General features: G+C 40.7%; 2 protein-coding genes across 2 annotated transcripts in view; one reads left to right on the top strand and one right to left on the bottom strand.

The window, feature by feature from the left end:
• LOC118569867 (endogenous retrovirus group K member 25 Env polyprotein-like) overlaps positions 1 to 20,221 on the top strand; it is a 73,766-nt gene that overhangs the window by 48,036 nt on the left and 5,509 nt on the right. The window lies entirely within an intron of this gene.
• Positions 5,800 to 20,008, bottom strand: LOC118589462 (adenylosuccinate synthetase isozyme 2-like). The gene is given in 2 exon segments (XM_036196807.1): positions 5,800 to 6,923; positions 19,992 to 20,008. Coding segments are annotated over 2 exon segments (1,134 nt in total). The 3' UTR covers positions 5,800 to 5,806.

The following is a 20,221-nucleotide window of genomic DNA, read 5'->3' as shown; positions in this document are numbered from 1 at the left end:
TGTGGTGGTTGGAGAGTTCCTCCTGGGGAGCAGGCTGAGAACTGGTGAGTCCCAAAGGGAGAAAAGGGGCCAGGAGGAGGTAGCAACTCTTAGCAAGCAGCTGTGGGGCAGTTGGGCACAGCAAAAAGGAAGGGTCCTGGGAAGTGGAGGACAGGTCTTCTCCCTGAGTCTCCTGCATTGTGGGCCTGAGATTTATTCTGTAAACTACATGACTGAGGAACTCAGGCTTAACCTTGGGTGTAGGGACATAATTGCTTTCATTAACCATCAGCCTGTTTTTCCACACACAGAATTGATAGGTCTATAATGCATGAGACTTCCTTGTTTTCAATTTCCATCCTCTGCAAATTTCACGAAAACCAAGGGGAAAGTTACTTCTAGCCTATTTTTGTCTTTTAAAAAAAATCTCTTGTTGGAACAATTGGCAGAATAACCCAAACAATATCCCTAATATTCTATAATTTTGCTACTTTTGTGAATCATAATGTAAGTATCTGATATGCGACCCCTGTGAACGGGTAGTTCATAACCCCTCTCAAAGGGTTGAGACCCACAGGTTGAGAATTGCTCCTCTAGTGGATGTTTCCTGCCAGAAGGAGCAAAGCAGTCAGGTCATGGGAAGAAATGGGGAGAAGCAGCATGATGTGAAGGGAGGACCCACAGGAGACTGGAAGGGTCACAGTGGGGTTCAAATGTTGTCAGTGGTCATGAGGAGCTGCAGTCAGCAAAGGAGTTTATGGAGTTTGATTCACCAAATCACAAAGGTAAAGGCTGGAGAGGCATCTAGGGAGTGGAATAGTCTCCAGAATGCCCCTTGCCCTATTGTATGTAAACAGAAATAGACATCTGAACACAGGAATGAAGTTTTGTAGGTATCTACTACACTGAAATCGCAAGCAGCTGCCTGCCAATAAAAAAGGAACTGGCTGAAATATACTTGGCTTCCTTAATATTCTTTACTACCTGTCTTAGTCCCCTGTATCTTTTAGGATGGCTCAGAACGTTCAGTCAAATAATTGATCTAACAAGCATCATTGTTCTTATAAAAATCATCTTCATTTTGATCTGCAAGTAAGCTGCCCAGTGAGGAGTGGGGTTTTCCCAAGGAACAGTCACACTGTACTAGACAAGGTGGGACCTTTTACATAGTAATCGCACACATGTCACATACAGCAGGAACACAGCAGCAGCAAGGGGCATTCTGGAGACTATACACCCCAGGTGGGCAGGGTTTTGTCTCTCCAGCCTTTAGCTTTGCTATTTGGTGAATTGAACTTCATAAGCTTAATTGCTGACTGCAGCTCCTCTGACATGACCACCGACAACATTTGAACCCCACTGTGACCCTTCCCATCTCCTATGGGTCCTCCCTTCACATCACGCTGCTTCTCTCCATTTCTTCCCATTACTCACCCCTCCAGCACACAGCAGTGTAGTGGATAGCCATCCCAGCATTGGCCTGGAAGTTCCAACCCCCATTGAGGCTTCGGTAATGGTCACGCCCACAAGGCGGGGCGGAGGAGGAAGCGGAAGACCCAAGATAGAGAGGAGGGCTCGCTCTCTTGGTTCTGGGATGTTGGACGTAGGAGGTAGACTGAGCAGAGTTCTCCAGAGAACACCGCCAGACTGCACCATACCTTTGCCAGACCCTACAACCTATCCCTTCATTTGTAAGTTACTCCACAAAATAAACCTCCCCTTTAACTACTTGGAGTGGCCTTAATAATTTCACCAATACACCAGCTTAGCCCCTGCCTCTGAATTGTTTTATTTTATCCTCTGAAGGTGCTCCTTGCCCCATGCCAGGCTTCCCATGTCTACAATCCTGACGGATTTGCTCTCTGACAGGAAGCATCCACTAGAGCATCAGTTTTCAATCTGTGGGTCTCAACACTATGGAGAAGGGTTATGAACTACCCATTCACAGGGGTCACATATCAGATATCCTGCATATCAGATATTTACATTATGATTCATAAAATAAGCAAAATTATAGTTATTAAAATAATTCTATGGTTGGGGGTCATTGCAGCATGAGGAACTGTATTAGATGGTTGCAGCATTAGGAAGGTTGCGAATCACTGCTCTAGAGGGCAGACATGCTCCTTTTTGAGATCATGTGACCCTGTCATCACTATGACAAGGGTGGCTGCTTTTACAGCCACAATTTCAGTTCACAGACAGGCCTGGAGTGAAACTTCTGGTACATTTGCTGGCCCATAAGGGCCTCATGTGGAAGGTTTGATGGCACGACCTGGTGATAGGGAACCAAGGCAGGACCCAGAACACTTGGAGGGGCAATGGTCTAGGCACAATGGCTAGACACTCAGAGCCCAGTTCTTCTGTCTGTAATTGTGAAGCTGTGCCCCTATGGGCTCAGTCACTTCAGATCTATGTACATGGGTCTTGAAGGGGATGCTGTGGAACATTCTAGACAGTATCTTAAAGAGTGGGAGCAAGGTCTTCCCAATGACTTGAAGTAGCACTCTCACCTGGAAGATCATAAGGTGTGACAGCCACAATTGGACAGATGTCTCCTGGGTCCAGGTTCACCCTAAAGTGGGGTGTGGTGCTACACATTCTTTCTCAGCAGACTCTATTATTGTTGTCTATGAAAAGCTGGGTCTCCCATCACCCTCTTGATGGCAGAGGAGCAGGATCTTCCCAGAGTCAGACAGTAGAGAATGCAGGAGAGTTTTGGCAGGTGGAACTGAGGAGCAGCTGCAGGTCCTGGTGGTGGAGCACCTGGCTGAGGAGGTGATGCACAGGCTGCTGGGTACTGCAGGATGAGTCTATTGTCAGAGTTGGTCCTCTGAGAATACAGCCTGTGCTACAACTTTAAGGAGCCCTTCCTGCTGCGTGCTCTGGTTGAAGATCCCTGGCTTTGTTCTGAGCTTCCAGGTACAACATCCCCCAACAACTGAGGCTGCTTCACAAGCCACTTGTCCTCATCACGCTGTGTGCAATGGTTGATGATCACCTTTTCTAGGACCTTCAGGTCCTCATAATGGCCATTGTCTTGCCCCTGTCCCTAGCAAGGTGACTGACTGGCTGGAGGCCAATGTGGGTCAGACTCTTAGGTCCTGAGTCCTGTGGTAGTTTGGTTGTAATTGGCCCCTATAAGCTATTGGGAATGGCACTATTGGGAGGTGTGGCTTTGTTGGAGTGGGTGTGGTCTTGTTGGAGGAAGTGTGTTACTGTGGGGGTGGGCTTTGAGGTATCCTATGCTCAAGGCATGCCCAGTGTCTCAGACCACTTCCTGATGCCTGTGGATCAGCTTCTTCTCTAGTACCATGTCTTCCTGCACCCACTATGTTCCCCACCATGATGATAACAGACTAAAGCTCTGAAACTGTAAGCCACACTCAATGGAGTGTTTTCCTTTATAACAGTTGTTGTGGTCATGGTGTCTCTTCACAGCAATGGAAACCCTAACTAAGACAGAAGTTGGTACCAGGGACTGGAGTGTTGTGATAAGCTGGACCATGTTTTGTTTGGAGTAATGTGGAGTATGAGAATTTGGATTAGGAAAGCAGTAGAATGTTTTAAGTACTACTTAATGGGCCAGACTAGTAGAAACATGGAAGACACTGGTGTTGAGTTATTTGAACTGTGGGGGCCTGGTCAAGAGAGTTCAGAGATGAAGAATTTTAGTAAGTTGCCTAGAGATTGTTTTGTGATGTTTTGGTGAAGAATGTGGCTGCTTTTTTTCCTTGTCCAAAAAAATCTGCCCAAGGCTAGTGTGAAGAGTTTTGGATTAACTCCATTGTTAATCTCAAGGAAATCTCAAAACAGCCTAGTATAGACTCTGTTGTGTTTTTATGACTGGCCACTCTTATACAGATTTATAATGAAAAAGAGGAAGCTGAGTGAGGAAAAAATACAAAATGTATAATTTGAGGAGAAAGAGCACCAGGAAGTAGAATGGAACTAATTCTTGTAATCTAGGAGATAAACAGATTAAGAAATGAAATACAGGGAGTGGTGACCTCAGGGCAAGATCCTACCAAGCTAAGTTTCCAACTTGTGAAAAGGAACTAAAGAAAAGTTTAAAGTAGGGTGGAGTGGTGCATGTCTTTGATCCCAGCACTGGGAAAGCAGAGGCAATGGGATCTCTGAGTTTAAGTCCAGCCTGATATACAGAATCAGTTTCAGGACAGCCAAGGCAGTGAAGGAAACCATCAAAAACGAAGTTGGTGAAGATGTAATTGAACAAGTGGGCCTTCTTGACTAAGGAAAGCAACTGAGGCTATGTGTGTTTCAGGAGTGTTTCTGATTTAGGCCCAGAGAAGCCATCTTGTGAAATTGTGAAGGTGAAGCCTGGTTTGCCTTGGAGACCTGAGATTTTAGAAATGCTGGAGTCATGGGATACATACCAAGAAGAGCTGTTAACAGGGAGTAGAACAGGCCTGACAGAGAAGTGTGTTGTAGTCAACACAGTTGAAAGGAGTTGAAGATCCGAAGAGCCGTTTGACCTACAAGGCCTGGAGATGCAGCGTTTGGAGTTTTCTCAGCTGATTTTCAGTTTTAGTTTGGTCTAGTATTTCCTTATTATGCTCCCTTCCCTACTTTTTGAAATGGTAATATATATCCTATGCAATTATATGTTGGAAGTTTGTGATTTGTTTATTTTTATTTTTATTTGATATGAGTTTACAGTAAAGAGATTGCATGAATCTCAGAAGAAACTTTGGACTTTTAAACATTGTTGAGACTGTGATAGATTATGGGGACTTTTGAAGCTGGACTAAATATATTTTGAGTTATGATATTGTTATAAGCTTCTGGGGGCCAGGAAGTGAAATGTGGTGGTTTGAATGTAACTGGCCCCACATGATCATAAGGAGTGGCACTATTAGGAGGTTTAGTTTTGCTGGGGTAGTAGATATGACCTTGTTGGAGGAAGTGTGTCACTTTGGAGGCAGGTTTTCTATGCTCAAGCTATGCCTAGTGTCTCAGTTTACTTTTTTTCTCACAACAGATTTTTAATTAATAATAATAATAATAATAATAATAATAATAATAATAATAATATTTTTTGGTGGAGCTTCGGACTGAACCCAGGGCCTTGCACTTGCTAGGCAAGTACTCTACCACTGAGCTAAATCCCCAACCCCTTAATAATTAATTTTTAACATTAAAATGGTTATTGTAGGGAAACATTTCTTCTTTTTGAACACTGAATTAAATGTTCATTGTATTAAATAACTGTAGAGAGAACTAAGTTCTGTATTCTACACAAATTGAAGGTCCCATGAACACACTCCCCCTCCTAACCAAAGCTCAATTTTGCAATGACCTTAGCAGAAAATAAGCAGTTCACAATTTAAACAGAATTCAGACCATTACAAAAGTTGACAGAACCTTCTTTTTGTTTTTTTCTAACATTGTAAAGATTACAATGACAGATCAATGAATGATCAGGATGTAAAAATATTTGTGCAAAACTGCATTAATTGTTCTCACCATCTAGTCAGGATAAAACTCAACCACGATGATAATAATGAAGAAGAACTACACTGGAAGTTTTAGATTTCAAACAACAGGGATAATACAGTTACTAAACACGGAAAGGAACTGTGTGGCACCAGGAGCAGCAGGAGCAACAAGTGCGGCAGCCATGCCAGCTGGGAAGCTGGATGGGAGGGCGCCAGTCTATCCGTGACAGCCATCCATCAGCGACTGCAATCCATTGCCATCTGAAAACGCATTGCAATGTCTTTATTCTCAAATTTGCAGAGCATAGAGAAATGTGTAAGTATCTCCCCTCCCTCTCAAGGAGCGTCTTGTGCACTGCCAGTAGTCCTCAGAAGAGCTGAATCATGGACTCTCTGGATTTACCTACACCAATCCACTTAACTGGTATTTGAAGCTCATCTTCAATAAACCGAACATAATTTTGTGCATTGACAGGTAGCTCCTTAAATGTCCTTGCATTAGATATGTCTGTGTTCTATCCCGGGAAAGACTTACACTGAACTTCCACTTTATTTAAGACTTCTTGGTTTGCTGGGAAATGAGGTATGATTTCCCCATCTAATTTGTAAACAACACCAACTTTGATTTCTGTAAACATATCCAAAATGTCCAACTTGGTAAGGGCCAATGCAGTAAATCCATTGATTATATGAGCATATTTGAGTAACACAAGGTCCAACCAGCCGCATCTTCTTTTCCTCCCAGTAGTTACTCCAAATTCTCTACCCCTTATTTGTAATAATTCTCCAATTTCATTGTCTTGGTCTGTGGGGAAGGCACCAATACCAACTCTAGTGGTATAAGCTTTTACAACTCCATATACTTCTCCAACATTTTGAGGGGGCATACCCAAACCTGTACAAACACCTCCAACAGTACAGTTTGAAGAGGTCACAAAAGGGTAAGTTCCAAAGTCAATATCTAACAATGCTGCGTTTGCACCTTCTACCAAGATTTTCTTGGGTGGTCCATGGAGGGCCTCATATAGGAAATAAACTCCATCTCTCACCATCGGTTTAATCCTTTCCATATAACCCTTAAGTTTATGTAATTCACCTTCAATGTCTATTTCCAAAGTAGGGTATATAGATTTGTACTGGTTAGCTAGAACTTTGAACCTCTCAGAGAAGCCATCAAAGTCAGAGACAAGATCACACATCCAAAGTCCACTCCATGCAGCTATGGAGGAATACACTGGACCGATGCCCTTTTTTGTGGTACCCAAATTTTTTCCTGCTTGTTCTTGTCTCTGCTGTCCCTGGATATCATCAGCTGCTTGGTGAAAATCAAATACATTATGAGCTCTGTCTGATATGATAAGCCTTTTTCCCCAGCCATCTAGACCTTTTCCCTTTTGAACAACCCAGGAAGATGAATTATCACTGTCATGGCTCGAGTCAGGCCAGAAGAGCCTTGAGGAGACCCGACGGGAGAACCCAACTGCTCTGCGGCCACCAGCCACATGCGGAGTTCAGTTTACTTTGTGTTGCTTGTGGATCAAAGACGTAGAATTCTCAGCTCCTTTTCCAGCACTATGTCTGCCTGCATGCCACCATGTTCCACTGTGATGATAATGGACTGAATCTCTAAGCCATAAGCCCTTCCATTAAATGTTTTCCTTCATAAGAGTTTCCGTCGTCATGGTGTCTCGTCACAGCAATAGAAATCCTAAGACAGTCCTGATTATCAGTCATCCTCCAAGAGGTAGCAGCACTGGGACAGGACCCAATGTCAGACATGCTATGGCTGCAGGTCAGCCCAGGGAATGCCTGAACTTGCTCAGTGAGAAGGTGGTGACTTATGTTGTGAGAACCTGAATTATAATGGGAAATGTGAGCTTGTTTTCTCTTATTTTAGATTTGCTTTTATTCTCTCTCTCTCTCTCTCTCTCTCTCTCTCTCTCTCTCTCTCCAATACATGTGTGCACGTGGACAGAGGCCAGAAGAGGGTGTTTCTTCCTCTGGTACTGGAGTCACAGGTGGTTGTGAACCACCTGACATGTGTGCTGGGAACCAAACTTGGTCCTTTTTTTTTTAATTAAGAGATTTTCTATTCATTTTAAATATCAACCACAGCTTACCCTGTCCTTCCTCCTCCCATCCCCAAACCTCCCATAATCCACCCCCCCATTCCTACCTCCTCCAAGGCAAGGTCTCCTGTGGGGAGTCAGCAGAGCCTGGTACATTCAGTTGAGGCAGGTCCAAGACCCTCTTCCCTGCACCAAGGCTGAGCAAAGTGTCTCAGCATAGGCCCTAGGTTCCAAAAAGCCAGCTCATGCACTAAGGACAGGGCCTGGTCTCACTGCCTTTGGCCCCCTAAACTGTTCAAGCTAAACAACTGTCTCACTTATCCAGAAGGCCTGGTCCAGTTCCATGGGGAACTACTGGTTCACAGTTCATGTGTTTCCACTAGTTTGGCTAATTGTCTCTGTACTTTTCCAATCATGTTCTTGAAATCTCTTGCTCATATAATCTCTCCTCTCTCTCTCTCTCTCTCTCTCTCTCTCTCTCTCTCTCTCTCTCTCTTTCTCTCTCTCTCTCATTGATTGGACTCCTGGAGCTCTGCCTGGGGCTGGGCTATGGATCTCTGCATCTGTTTCCATCAGTCACTGGATGAGGGTTCTATCATGACAGTTAGGGTGTTCGGCCAACCGAAAACCAGAGTAGGTCAGCTCAGGCACCCTCTCAACCATTGCCAGTAGTCTATTGTGGAGGTATCTTTGTGGATTCTTGGGGATCTCTCTAGCATTCTGCTTCTTCCTATTCCCATGGTATCTTCATTTATCATGGTATCCCTTTCCTTTTTCTCACACTCTGCTCCTGATCCAGCTAGGACCTCCTGCTCCCCTAAGCTCTCTTTCCCCCGACCCTGCCCTCCATTAACCTCCCCTCACCCCTAGTTTGCTCATGTAGATCTCATCCATTTCTCTGTCACTGGGTGATCCCTGTGTCTTTCCTAAAATCCTCTTTACTAGCTAGCCTCCATGGAGTTGTGAGTTGCAGTCTAGTTATCCTTTGTTTTACATCTAGTATCCACTTATGAGTGAGTACATACTATGTTTGTCTTTCTGAGTCTGGGTTACCTCACTCAGGATGATATTTTCTAGTTCCATCCATTTGCCTGCAAACCTCATGATGTCATTGTTTTTCTCTGCTGAGTAATACTCCATTGTGTATATGTACCACATTTTCTTTATCTGTTCTTTAGTTGAAGGGGATCTTGGTTGTTTCCAGGTTCTGGCTATTACAAATAATGCTGCTATGAACATAGTTGAGCATGTGTCCTTGTGGTATGATTGAGCATTCCTTGGGTATATGTCCAAGAGTGGTATAGATGGGTCTTGAGGAAGATTGATTCCCAATTTTCTGAGAAACCACCATACTGATTTCCAGAGTAGCTGTGCAAGTTTGCATTCCTACCAACAGTGGAGGAGAGTTCCCCTTGCTCCACACCCTCTCCAACATAAGCTGTCTTCAGTGTTTTTGATCTTAGCCATTCTGACAGGTGTAAGGTGGTATCTCAGAGTCATTTTGATTTGCATTTCCCTGATGACTAAGGATGTTGAGTAATTCCTTAAATGTCTTTCAGTCATTTGAGCTTCTACTGTTGAGAATTCTCTTTTTAGCTCTATAGCCATTTTTTAATGGGACTGTTGGGCATTTTGATGTCTAGTTTCTTGAGTTCTTTATATGTTGTGGATATCAGCCCTCTGTCAGATGTGGGGTTGGTGAAGACCTTTTCCCATTCTGTAGGCTGTCTCTTTGTCTTGTTGACCATGTCCTTTGGCTCTACAAAAGCTTCTCAGTTTCAAGAGGTCCCATTGATTGATTGTTTCTCTCAGTGTCTGTGCTACTGGTGTTATATTTAGAAAGTGATCTCCAGTGCCAATGCATTCAAGACTACTTCCTACTTTCTTTTCTATCAGGTTCAGAGTAACTGGATTTATGTTGAGGTCTTTGATCCACTTGGACTTAAGTTTTATGCACGGTGACAGATATGGATCCATTTGCAATCTTCTACATGTTGACATCCAGTTATGCCAGCACCATTTGTTGAAGATGCTTTCTTTTTTCCATTGTAAAGTTTTGGCTTCTTTGTAAAAAATTAGGTGTTCATCCATGTGCATGGATTCATGTCAGGGTCTTCAGTTTGATACCATTGGTCTACATGTCGGTTTTTATGCCAGTACCAAGCTGTTTTTATTACTGTAGTTCTATAGTAGAGCTTGAAGTCAGGGATCGTGATTCCTCCAGAGGTTGTTTTATCGTACAGGATTCTTTTGACTATCCTGGTCTTTTCATTTTTCCATATGAAGTTAGGTATTGTTCTTTTGAGGTCTGTGAAGAATTGTGTTGGGATTTTGATGGGGATTGTATTGAATCTGTAGATTGATTTTTGTAAGATTTTTCATTTTTACTGTTAATCCTTCCTATCCATGAGCATGGGAATTTTTTCATTTTCTGATATCTTCTTCGATTTCTTTCTTCAGAGACTTAAAGTTCTCACTTGCTTAGTTAGAGTTACCCCAAGGTATTTTATATTATTTGTGGCTATTGTAAAGGGTGATGTTTTTCTGATTTCCTTCTCAGACTATTTGTCATTTGTATATAGGAGGGCTACTGATTTTTTTTTGAGTTAATTTTCTATTCTGCCACATTTCTGAAGGTGTTTATCAGTTGTAAGAGTTCCTTGGCCGAATTTTTGGGGTCACTTATGTATACTATATCATGTAATCTGTAAATAGTGAAAGTTTAACTTCTTCCTTTTTCAATTTGTCTCCCCTTGATCTCCTTTTGTTGTCTTATTTTTCTAGCTAGAACTTCAAGTACTACATTGAATAAATATGGGGAGAGCGGACAGCCTTGTCTTGTTCCTGATTTTAGTGGAATTAATTTGAGTTTCTCTTCATTTATTTTGATGTTGGCTATTGGCTTGCTATAATGGCATTCCCGCTGAGCTCCTGGCTTGGCTCCAGAGAGCAGCACCTAGACCTAATCCTTCCTTTGTTTAACCACACCTTTTGTTTCTCTTACCTTTTGTTTCTCTTATCTATGTGAATCTTTTTTTTAAAGTATACCCATTTTCTCTTTTCTCTCTCTCTCTCTCTTTAAAGATTTATTTATTTATTATGTATACAGTGTTCTGTCTGCATGTATGCTTGCAGGCCAGAAGAGGGCACCAGATCTCATTACAGATGGTTGTGAGCCACCATGTGGTTGCTGGGAATTGAACTCAGGACCTCTGGAAGAGCAGTTGGTGCTCTTAACCTCTGAGCCATCTCTCCAGCCCCATCTATGTGAATCTTATTTGAGAGACAAGGATCAGAGAGTCCTTTAAGGATCAAAGGCCTATGCAAAACTTGGTCCAGGAAATCCTGAAAACCAAGGTATCTGATGATTCAAGTAATTTGCACCTGGCACTTGGTCTCTGAGAGCTCCTTTTGGGTTGCTTTGAAGGTATGGAAATTAACTATCTAAACTGTAAAAAAAAGTAAATAAATATGCCCTAGGTGAAGGGTTAGTGTTTCAGTCCTTTGAGGCTGGACCCCACTGTAGCCATGATAGGCTAGATTCATTCTTAAGATGCCTCCATGTCTTCATATCATGGTCCTGTGTGAATCCACACACTCCTGTAGTGACCACACAGCTACAGCTTGCTGTAAATTGCCTTTATTATGTTTAGGTATGTTCCCTGTATTTCTGATCTCCTAAAGACCCTTGTCATCAAGGGGTGTTGGAAATAGAGAATGGATAAACTTGCTCTTACAGATAAAAAAGAAAAAAAATCATTTTCTTATTTATTTATTTATTTATTTATTTATTTATTTATTTATTTATTTATTTATTTATTACTGTGCTTATCTTATTTCATGATACACCATAACAGACTTATGAAATTGTCACTCTCCTTATATACTATATTTCTGAATAAGAGTTCTTGTTTCTATATTAAAGTAACGTCAGTACAAAATTATTTTTAAGCCTAAACCCAACAGGGATAAAACTTAAAGTTCTAAGTTTATAAGGACAACTAACTTATAAACTGTTAAGAATAAGTCTACCTTAATTATAAACTACTAGAGATAATTAAAATATGCAACTTATCAATTGATTAGCCAACTTAAACTATAAAATGTTAAGGATAAGTTGTATCTAAATTATAAGATATTAAAGATAAATTATTAGGATACAAGTTAAATCTTTTTTTTTTTTTTCGAAACAGAGTTTGCACCTTTCCTGGAACTCACTTGGTAGCCCAGGCTGGCCTCGAACTCACAGAGATCCGCCTGGCTCTGCCTCCCAAGTGCTGGGATTAAAGGCATGCGCCACCACTGCCTGGCACAAGTTAAATCTTGATCATCTTAATAATGTTCAAATTCTATAACATATACAAAATCATACTTTTATATATGCTAAATATTGATATTATCAATTCATTACTTAGCCCTCTGGCATTTAAAATGTTGAAGCTTCCCACTTTAGACAAAACTGCCATACCTCTTATTGCCAGGGTTTTGTCCAAATTACACTTTAAGATCATTTAGATTACATTTCCATTTACCAGGTCTAAAGATAATTTGCCTTGCTATCCAATTTCAAATAAAAGATAGCTCACCAAACAAATTTCAAAATAATCCTTGACTGTTCCTTTGTTTAAAGTAATTCACCACATTGACTGCTCTCAGTAATCAATCACCTATATCTCCTGATGAATTAAATACAAAAATGCTTTCAGATGTAAAGCTTTTATAAGGATATGAAGGATTGATATAAAGAATGTCTAGGAAAGTTAAGAAATAACTTAGGATATGTGAAATACAGGTTATTGGGCTAGATAAATATAACATATAAACATCTAGATGTTATAAATGATACCTGAGTCTCAGTAAATAACCTAGAGATACTGAGAATGTTTGCCTAAGGTAGATCTTTGGATAAAGTTTTTATTGAGGTCTGAGATATATGAGCTTTAGGAATGGGCTTATGTTCTACCCCTTTCAAAATACAAACACCTGATTCCCCAACAGTTTGCCTTAATACAAGAGTCTATGGACCTCCACAGAAGGGACACTGGGGCTAATTTTAGGCCATAGCTCCTCTACTGTACAAGGTTGCCCCAGGTATGGGCAATCCTGACTTCACCAGAGAGATTAAGATCATTGTACACTTCTCCTATAAAAACAATTCAGATTTGTGCAGGGCAGCACCTAAGGGAGCTGCCAGTTTGGATTCTAGTGTTATGTCTTTCTGGGTTCAGGAAATTAAATATTCTAGACCAACTAAACACTTAAAATACAAGGAATGAAAATAGTTGGCTAGCTAGACATAGGCATGGACATTTCTTGCATTTCAGGAAAAGATTGGCTGACTACTTGAAACAACTATTACTCCTTCCTCTCTAGTGAGCCTAAGTCAAGCTAATAATGTATCCAGAAGTTCAAGAATATTAAGGTGATCTGATGGAAAAAAAATCATTGCACATTCTGTCCATATGCCATCCTCTCCCATACCTAACAATCTATAGGGAAGAGATGTGCTACAACAAATGGGTGTATTATTAATCTCTGCAATGAACCAGTTTCAGCTCAACTGCTGCAGATGGGTTTAAACTCCAAAAAGGGCTTGGGTAAACAAACCCAAGGCTGAATTGAGCCCATTATTCCAAGAAATAAAAGATGACAGACATGGCCTAGGGTATCAAAATCTGTCATAGGAACCACTGTTCTCATTGCTGACCCCATTACCTGAAAGTCTGATGCCCCTATCTGGTATAATGGCCCTTGAGTACAGACAAAATTGAAGCTGCTACCTGTCTGGTGGAGGATAGAGACCCCAACCATCCCTTTGAACACCCTAATATTTGTTATTAAAAAAATCAAGCTAAAAGATCTGTAATTGTCATAGATTTATAAGATTGCTTCTTTACCATACCTCTACACCCTAAAGATTGTCAGCATTTGCTTTTTAGCTTACCTTCTCCAAATTTTCAGAGATCCTATCAGAGATATAAGAGGAATATCTTACCTAGGAAATAAAACTAGCTCAAACTTATATCAAAAGTTTATGGATGCAGCGTTTTTGCAAGTTTGTAAAATTCTGTATTCTGATGTTTATTTTGTTTATTATATGGATGATATATTGATTTCTCATGCTGACAGAGCCTAATTGCATGAGATATTACTATTTCTGGTCCAACAATTGACTTAATATGGACTTCAAGTGGCCCCTGAGAAATCTAAATTCAACCTCATTTCTCATATTTGGCACATGTTATTCACACGGATTTTGTCCTCTCCAACCTTTTCAATTGAGAATGGACTGCTTAAAAACCTTAAATGATTTTCAAAAGCTGGTTGATGATACCCACAGTTGTACTCAAACCTCTATTTGACATTCCTCATTGGTGACCCTAATCTAAGATCACCATGAAAATTATACACCTGAGGCTAAAGCCTCCTTGGTTCTATTTAGGGGAGGGACTTAATTCTAAAAGACTGAGAATAGGAAAGAAACAAAACAAAAAAAGAGAAAAATTGATTGGGTAAGATATTTGTGTGACAAACCTCACTTATACAGCTGAACAGCATAATATCTCCAAATACAGGCATTCCTTATAACCCCCAAGGTCAAGCTTTGGTAAAACTATTCCCAGAGACAGAGCCCACCAGCACCAGATTGGAAAAAGAGGTGAGTCTTCCAGGCTGAGCAAAGTGTTCGTGTGTAAGCCGGAAGGTTCCAAACAGCCAGCTCATGCACTAAGGACAGGTCCTGGTCCCATAGCCTGGATGCCTCCCAAATAGTTCAAGCTATTCAATTGTCTCACTTATAGAGGGCCTGCTCCATCTGGGGACTCCACAGCCTTTGGTTCATAATTCATTTGCTCAGCCTGGAAGGAGGGGACTGGACCTGGCTGTATCACCAGGTTCAAATGAATCCTCAGGGGAGTCTTGGCCCTGGAGGAGATGGGAATGGAGGGGAGGGGATGGGGGAAGGTGGGAGTGGGGGTGGGAGTGGGGAGGACAGGGGAACCCATGGCTGATGTGTAAAATTAAAACACAAATATAATAATAAAAAAGAAACACAGCCCCATACAAAAAAGGAGGTGAGTCTTTATCCTCAAACCCAAACACCCCAGCCTCTAGGCTTGGGCCCAGGGGCACAACCTGGCACCCCCACACTACCACCCATTGCAGTCCCAGTTTCAGGCCAGTTGGCAGGCAGACCTCCTGCAGTCATGTCAGACTACCACCATCTACCATGAGCCAAGACTGCAGCTACTCCCTGAGACAGAGCCCACTAGCGCCAATTGGACTAAGAGCTTCTCCCTGAGACAAAGAGTCCATTAGCATCGACTAGACCAAGAGCTCCCACTGGACCAAGAGTATCAATCAGACCAAGAGAGGCTCCCTAAGACACAGACACCGCTTGCACCAAGTGGAGAAAGAGATGGGTAGACACCAGTGCAAAAATACAGTCAACAACATAAAAACCAATATGGCTCTATTAGAACCTACATCAGCAAGACCTGAACTTTCCAACACAGAAGAAACAGAAGGTATCAACCATAAAAATGACTTTAAGAAGATATTAGCGATCTTAAAAGAGGAAATGAAAAATTCCCTTAAAGAAATCGAGGAAAAGTCAAACAAAAAATGGGAAGAAATCAGTAAATCCCTTGAAAGACAAGAGAAAGCACTTAAAAAAGTGGGGGAAAACCGTTCAAGATTTGAAAACTGAAATGGAGACAAACAAAAAGACACAAACTGAGGGAATGCTGGAAGTGGAAAATCTGAGTAAATGAACAGGAAGTACAGATGCAAGCATAACCAACAGAATGCAAGAGATGGAAGTGTGGATCTCTGGCATTGAAGATACGGTAGAGGAAATAGATTCATCAGTCAAAGAAAACACTAAAGTCAACAAAGTCATGACCTAAAATGTCCAGGAAATTTGGGACACAATGAAAAGACCAAACCAAAGAATAATATGGATAGAAGAAGGGGAAAGACTATCAACTCAAAGGCACAGAAAATATATTCAACAAAATCATAGAAGAAAACTTTCCCAACCTAAAGAAGGAAATGCCTATAAAGATACAAGAAGTTTACAGAACACCAAATAGACTGGATCCAAAAAAAAGTCCTCTCGCCACATAATAATCAAACCACTAAACACACAGAATAAAGAATAAATAGTAAGAGCTGCAAAGGAAACAAGGCCAAATAACATGTAAAGGCAGACCCATAAAAATAACACCTGACTTCTCAATCAGGACTCTTAAAGCCAGAAGGTCCTGGACAGACATTAAGCAAACACTAAGAGACCATGGATGCCAACACAAACTATTATACCCTGCAAAACTCTCAATCAACATAGACTGAGAAAACAAAATATTTCATGATAAAACCAGAATTAAACAATATCTCTCCACAAATCCAGCCCTACAGAAAGCACTAGAAGAAAAAAAAAATCCAACCTAAGTTAGATACACCCATGAAAACATAGGCAATAGATAGTCCCATACCAACAAATACCAAAACAGAAAAATATACAACATTACCACCAAAAAAATAACAGGAATTAACAATCACTGGTCATTAATACCCGTTAATGTCAATGGTCTCAATTCACCTATAAAAAGACACAGGCTAACAGAATGGATATGAAAACAAGATCCATCTATTTGCTGCATACAAGAAACACACCTCAACTTCAAAGACAGACACTACCTCAGAATAAAAGGCTGAGAAAGACTTTCTAGTCAAATGGATTTAAGAAGCAAGCTGCTGTAGCTTTCCCAATATCTAACAAAATAGATTTCAAACTAAAGTCAATAGAAAGGGATTGGGAAGGACATTACATAGTTATCACAGGGAAAATCCGACAAGATGAAGTCTCAATTCTGAATATTTATGCCCCAAATACAAGGGCACCTACATTCATAAAAGAAATATTACTAAAGCTTAAATCGCACATCAAACCCTATACACCAGTAGGGGGAGACTTTAACACCCCTATTCTCATCAATGGTCAGGTCTGCCAAGCAGAAACTTACCAGAGAAATAAGAGAACGAACAGACACTATGACTCAAGTAGATTTTAGAGAATAGAATATTCCACCCTAACAGAAAAGAGTATACCTTCTTCTCAGCATCCCATGGAACCTTCTCTAAAATCGACCACATGCTTGGTCCAAAGTAAATCTCAACAGATACAAAAAAAATTGCAATAACCTCCTGTATCTTATTGGATCACCATGGCTTTAAGTTAGATTTCAACAACAACAAAAACTACAGAAAGCCTATAATCTCATGGAAACTTAATAATGCTCAACTGAATCACCAATGGGTCAAGGAAGAATAAAGAAAGAAAGTAAAGATTTCCTACATTTCAATGAAAATGAATGTACAACATACCTAAACTTATGGGACACCATGAAAGCAGTGCTAAGAGGAAAATTCATAGCACTAAATGCCCACATAAAGAAGTTGTAGAAATCTCACACTAGTGACTTAACAGCACACCTGAAAGCTCTAGAACAAGAAGAAGCAAACTCACCCAGGAGAAAAAGACGCCAGGAAATATTCAAATTGAGAGCTGAAATCAATAAAATAGAAACAAAGAGAACAACACAAAAAATCAATGAAACAAAGAGTAGGTTCTTTGAGAAAATCAACAAGATAGACAAGCCCTTATCCAAATTAACCAAAAAGCAGAGAGAGAGAGAGAGCATCCAAATTAATAAAATTAGAAATGAAAAGGGAGACATAACAACAGACAATGAGGAAATCCAGAGAATCTTTCTACCAGATTTTCAAAGAAGAGCTAATACCAATACTTTTCAGATTGTTCCACACAATAGAAACAGAAGGAACACTACCATTTTTTTTTAATGAGGCTATAGTTACCCTGATACCCAAACCACACAAAGATGCAACAAAGAAAGAGAATTACAGACCAATATCCCTCATGAACATTGATGCAAAAATCCTCAATAAAATACTGGCTAACCACATCCAGGAACACATCAAAACAATTATCCACCATGAACAAGTAGGCTTCATCCCAGGGATGCAAGGATGGTTCAACACATGAAAATCTGTCAATGTAATACACCATATAAACAAACTGAAAGAAAAAAAAATCCACATGATCTTCTCATTAGATGCTGAGAAAGCCTTTGACAAAATCCAACACCCCTTAATGATAAAGGTTCTAGAGAGATCAGGAATACAGGGAACATACCTAAACATAATAAAGGCAATTGGCAGCAAATGGAGAGAAACTCAAAGCGATTCCACTAAAATCAGGAACAAGACAAGGCTGTCCACTCTCTTCATACTTATTCAACATAGTACTTCAAGTTCTAGTTTGAGAAATAAGACAACAAAAGGAGATCAAGGGGATACAAATTGGAAAGGAAGAAGTCAAGCTTTCCCTATTTGCAGATGACATGATAATATACATAAGTGACCCCAGAAATTCTACCAGAGAACTCCTACAGCTGATAAACTCCTTCAGTAAGGTGGCAGGATACAAGATCAACTCAAAAAATCAGTAGCCCTCCTATATACAAATGATAAATGGGCTGAGAAAGAAATCAGAGAAACATCATCCTTTAAAATAGCCACAAATAATATAAAATACCTTGGGGTAACTCTAAGCAAGTGGAAGACCTGTATGATAAGAACTTTAAGTCTCTGAAGAAAGAAATCAAGGAAGATATCAGAAAATAGAAAGATCTCCCATGCTCATGGATAGGTAGAATCAACATAGTAAAAATGGCAATCTTACCAAAAGCAATCTACAGATTCAGTATCCCCACACAATTCTTCACAGACTTGGAAAGAACAATGCTTAACTTTATATGGAAAAAGAAAAAACCTAGGATAGCTAAAAGAATCCTGTATAATAAAGCAACCTCTGGAGGCATCATGATCCCAGACTTCAAGCTCTACTATAGAACTACAGTAATAAAGACAGCTTGGTACTGGCATAAAAACTGACATATGGACCAATGGAATCGAATTGAAGACCCTGACATTAATCCACACACCCATGAACATATGATTTTCAACAAAGAAGCCAAAACTGTACAATGGAAAAAAGAAAGCATCTTCAACAAATGGTGCTGGCATAACTGGATGTCAACATGCAGAAGATTGCAAATAGATCTGTTGCCATGCACAAAACTCAAGTCCAAGTGGATCAAAGACCTCAACATAAATCCAGTTACTCTGAACCTGAGAGAAGAGAACCTAGGAAGTAGTCTGGAAAGCATTGGCACCAGAGATAACTTCCTAAATATAACACCAGTAGCACAGACACTGAGAGCAACAATTAATAAATGGGACCTCCTGAAACTGAGAAGCTTTTGTAGGGCAAAGGACTTGGTCAATAAGACAAAACAACAGCCTATAGAATGGGAAAAGATCTTCACCAACTGCACATCTGACAGAGGGGTGATATCCAAAATATATAAAGAACTCAAAAAGCTAGACTTCACAATACTGAACAATCCAATTAAAAAATATACTACAGAGCTTAACAGAGAATTCTCAACAGAAGAATCTCAGATGGCTGAAACATCCTTGGTCATCAGGGAAATGTAAATCAAAACAACTCTGAGATACCATCTTACACTTGTCAGAATGGCTAAATAAAAAACACTGAAGACCGCTTATGTTGGAGAGGATGTGGAGCAAGGGGAACACTCCTACAGTGTTGGTGGGCATGCAAATGTGTACAGCCACTCTGGAAATCTGTATGGTGGTTTCTCAGAAAATTGGGAATAAGTTCCTCAAGACCCAGCTATGCCACTCTTGGGCATATATCCAAGGAATGCTCAATCTTACCACAAGGACACATGCTCAACTATGTTCATAGCAGTCTTATTTATAATAGCAAGAGCCTGGAAACAACCTAGATGCCCCTCAACTGAAGAATGGATAAAGAAAATGTGGTACGTATACACAGTGGAGTACTACTCAGCAGTAAAAAACAATATCATGAAATTTGCAGGCAAATGGATGGAATTAGGAAGATATCATCTTGAGTGAGGTAACCCAGACTCAGAAGGACCAACATAGTATGTACTTACTCATAAGTGGATACTAGATGTGAGGGAAAGAATGGCCATACTGCAACCCACAACTCCAGAGAGGCTAGCTAACAGAGAAAGACCATAGGAGGGACACATGGATGACCCTGTGAAGGAGAAGTGGATGAGATCTACTTGAGTGGACTGGGTGTGTGGGAGGGTGGCAGAGGGTGAGGAGAGGGGCATGAGAACATAGGGAAATGGGAGGGTCAAGCTGGAACAGGGACTGTGCAGGAGGGCAGGGAGGGAGATACTATGATAGATGAGGACATCATGGGAATAGGAAGAGTCAGGGTGCTGGGGAGGCTCTCAGGAATCCACAAGGATGACCCCACCTTGGTCTGCTGGCAGTGGTCTAGAGGCTGCCTGGACTGGTCTACTCTGGTGACCAGAGTTTCTTCAGTTTTTATTACCTGAGCTCTTTGAGCATGTTCTTAGTAGTTCTTTTGAATTCTTTGTCTTGAGGTTTTCTAAGTTGTTCATTGGAAGTTTTTTTTTTTGTTGTTTGTTTGTTTTGTTTTTTTCAAGACGAGGTTTCTCTGTGTAGCTCTGGCTGTCCTGGAACTAGCTTTATAAACCAGGTTGGCCTTGAACTCTGAGATCTGCCTGCTTCTGCCTCCTAAGTGCTAGGATTAAAGGCATA

The sequence above is a fragment of the Onychomys torridus genome, chromosome 1 (assembly GCF_903995425.1).
Source record: "Onychomys torridus chromosome 1, mOncTor1.1, whole genome shotgun sequence".
Classification (NCBI taxonomy): domain Eukaryota; kingdom Metazoa; phylum Chordata; class Mammalia; order Rodentia; family Cricetidae; genus Onychomys; species Onychomys torridus.
This window is presented reverse-complemented; position numbering and strand designations above follow the sequence as displayed.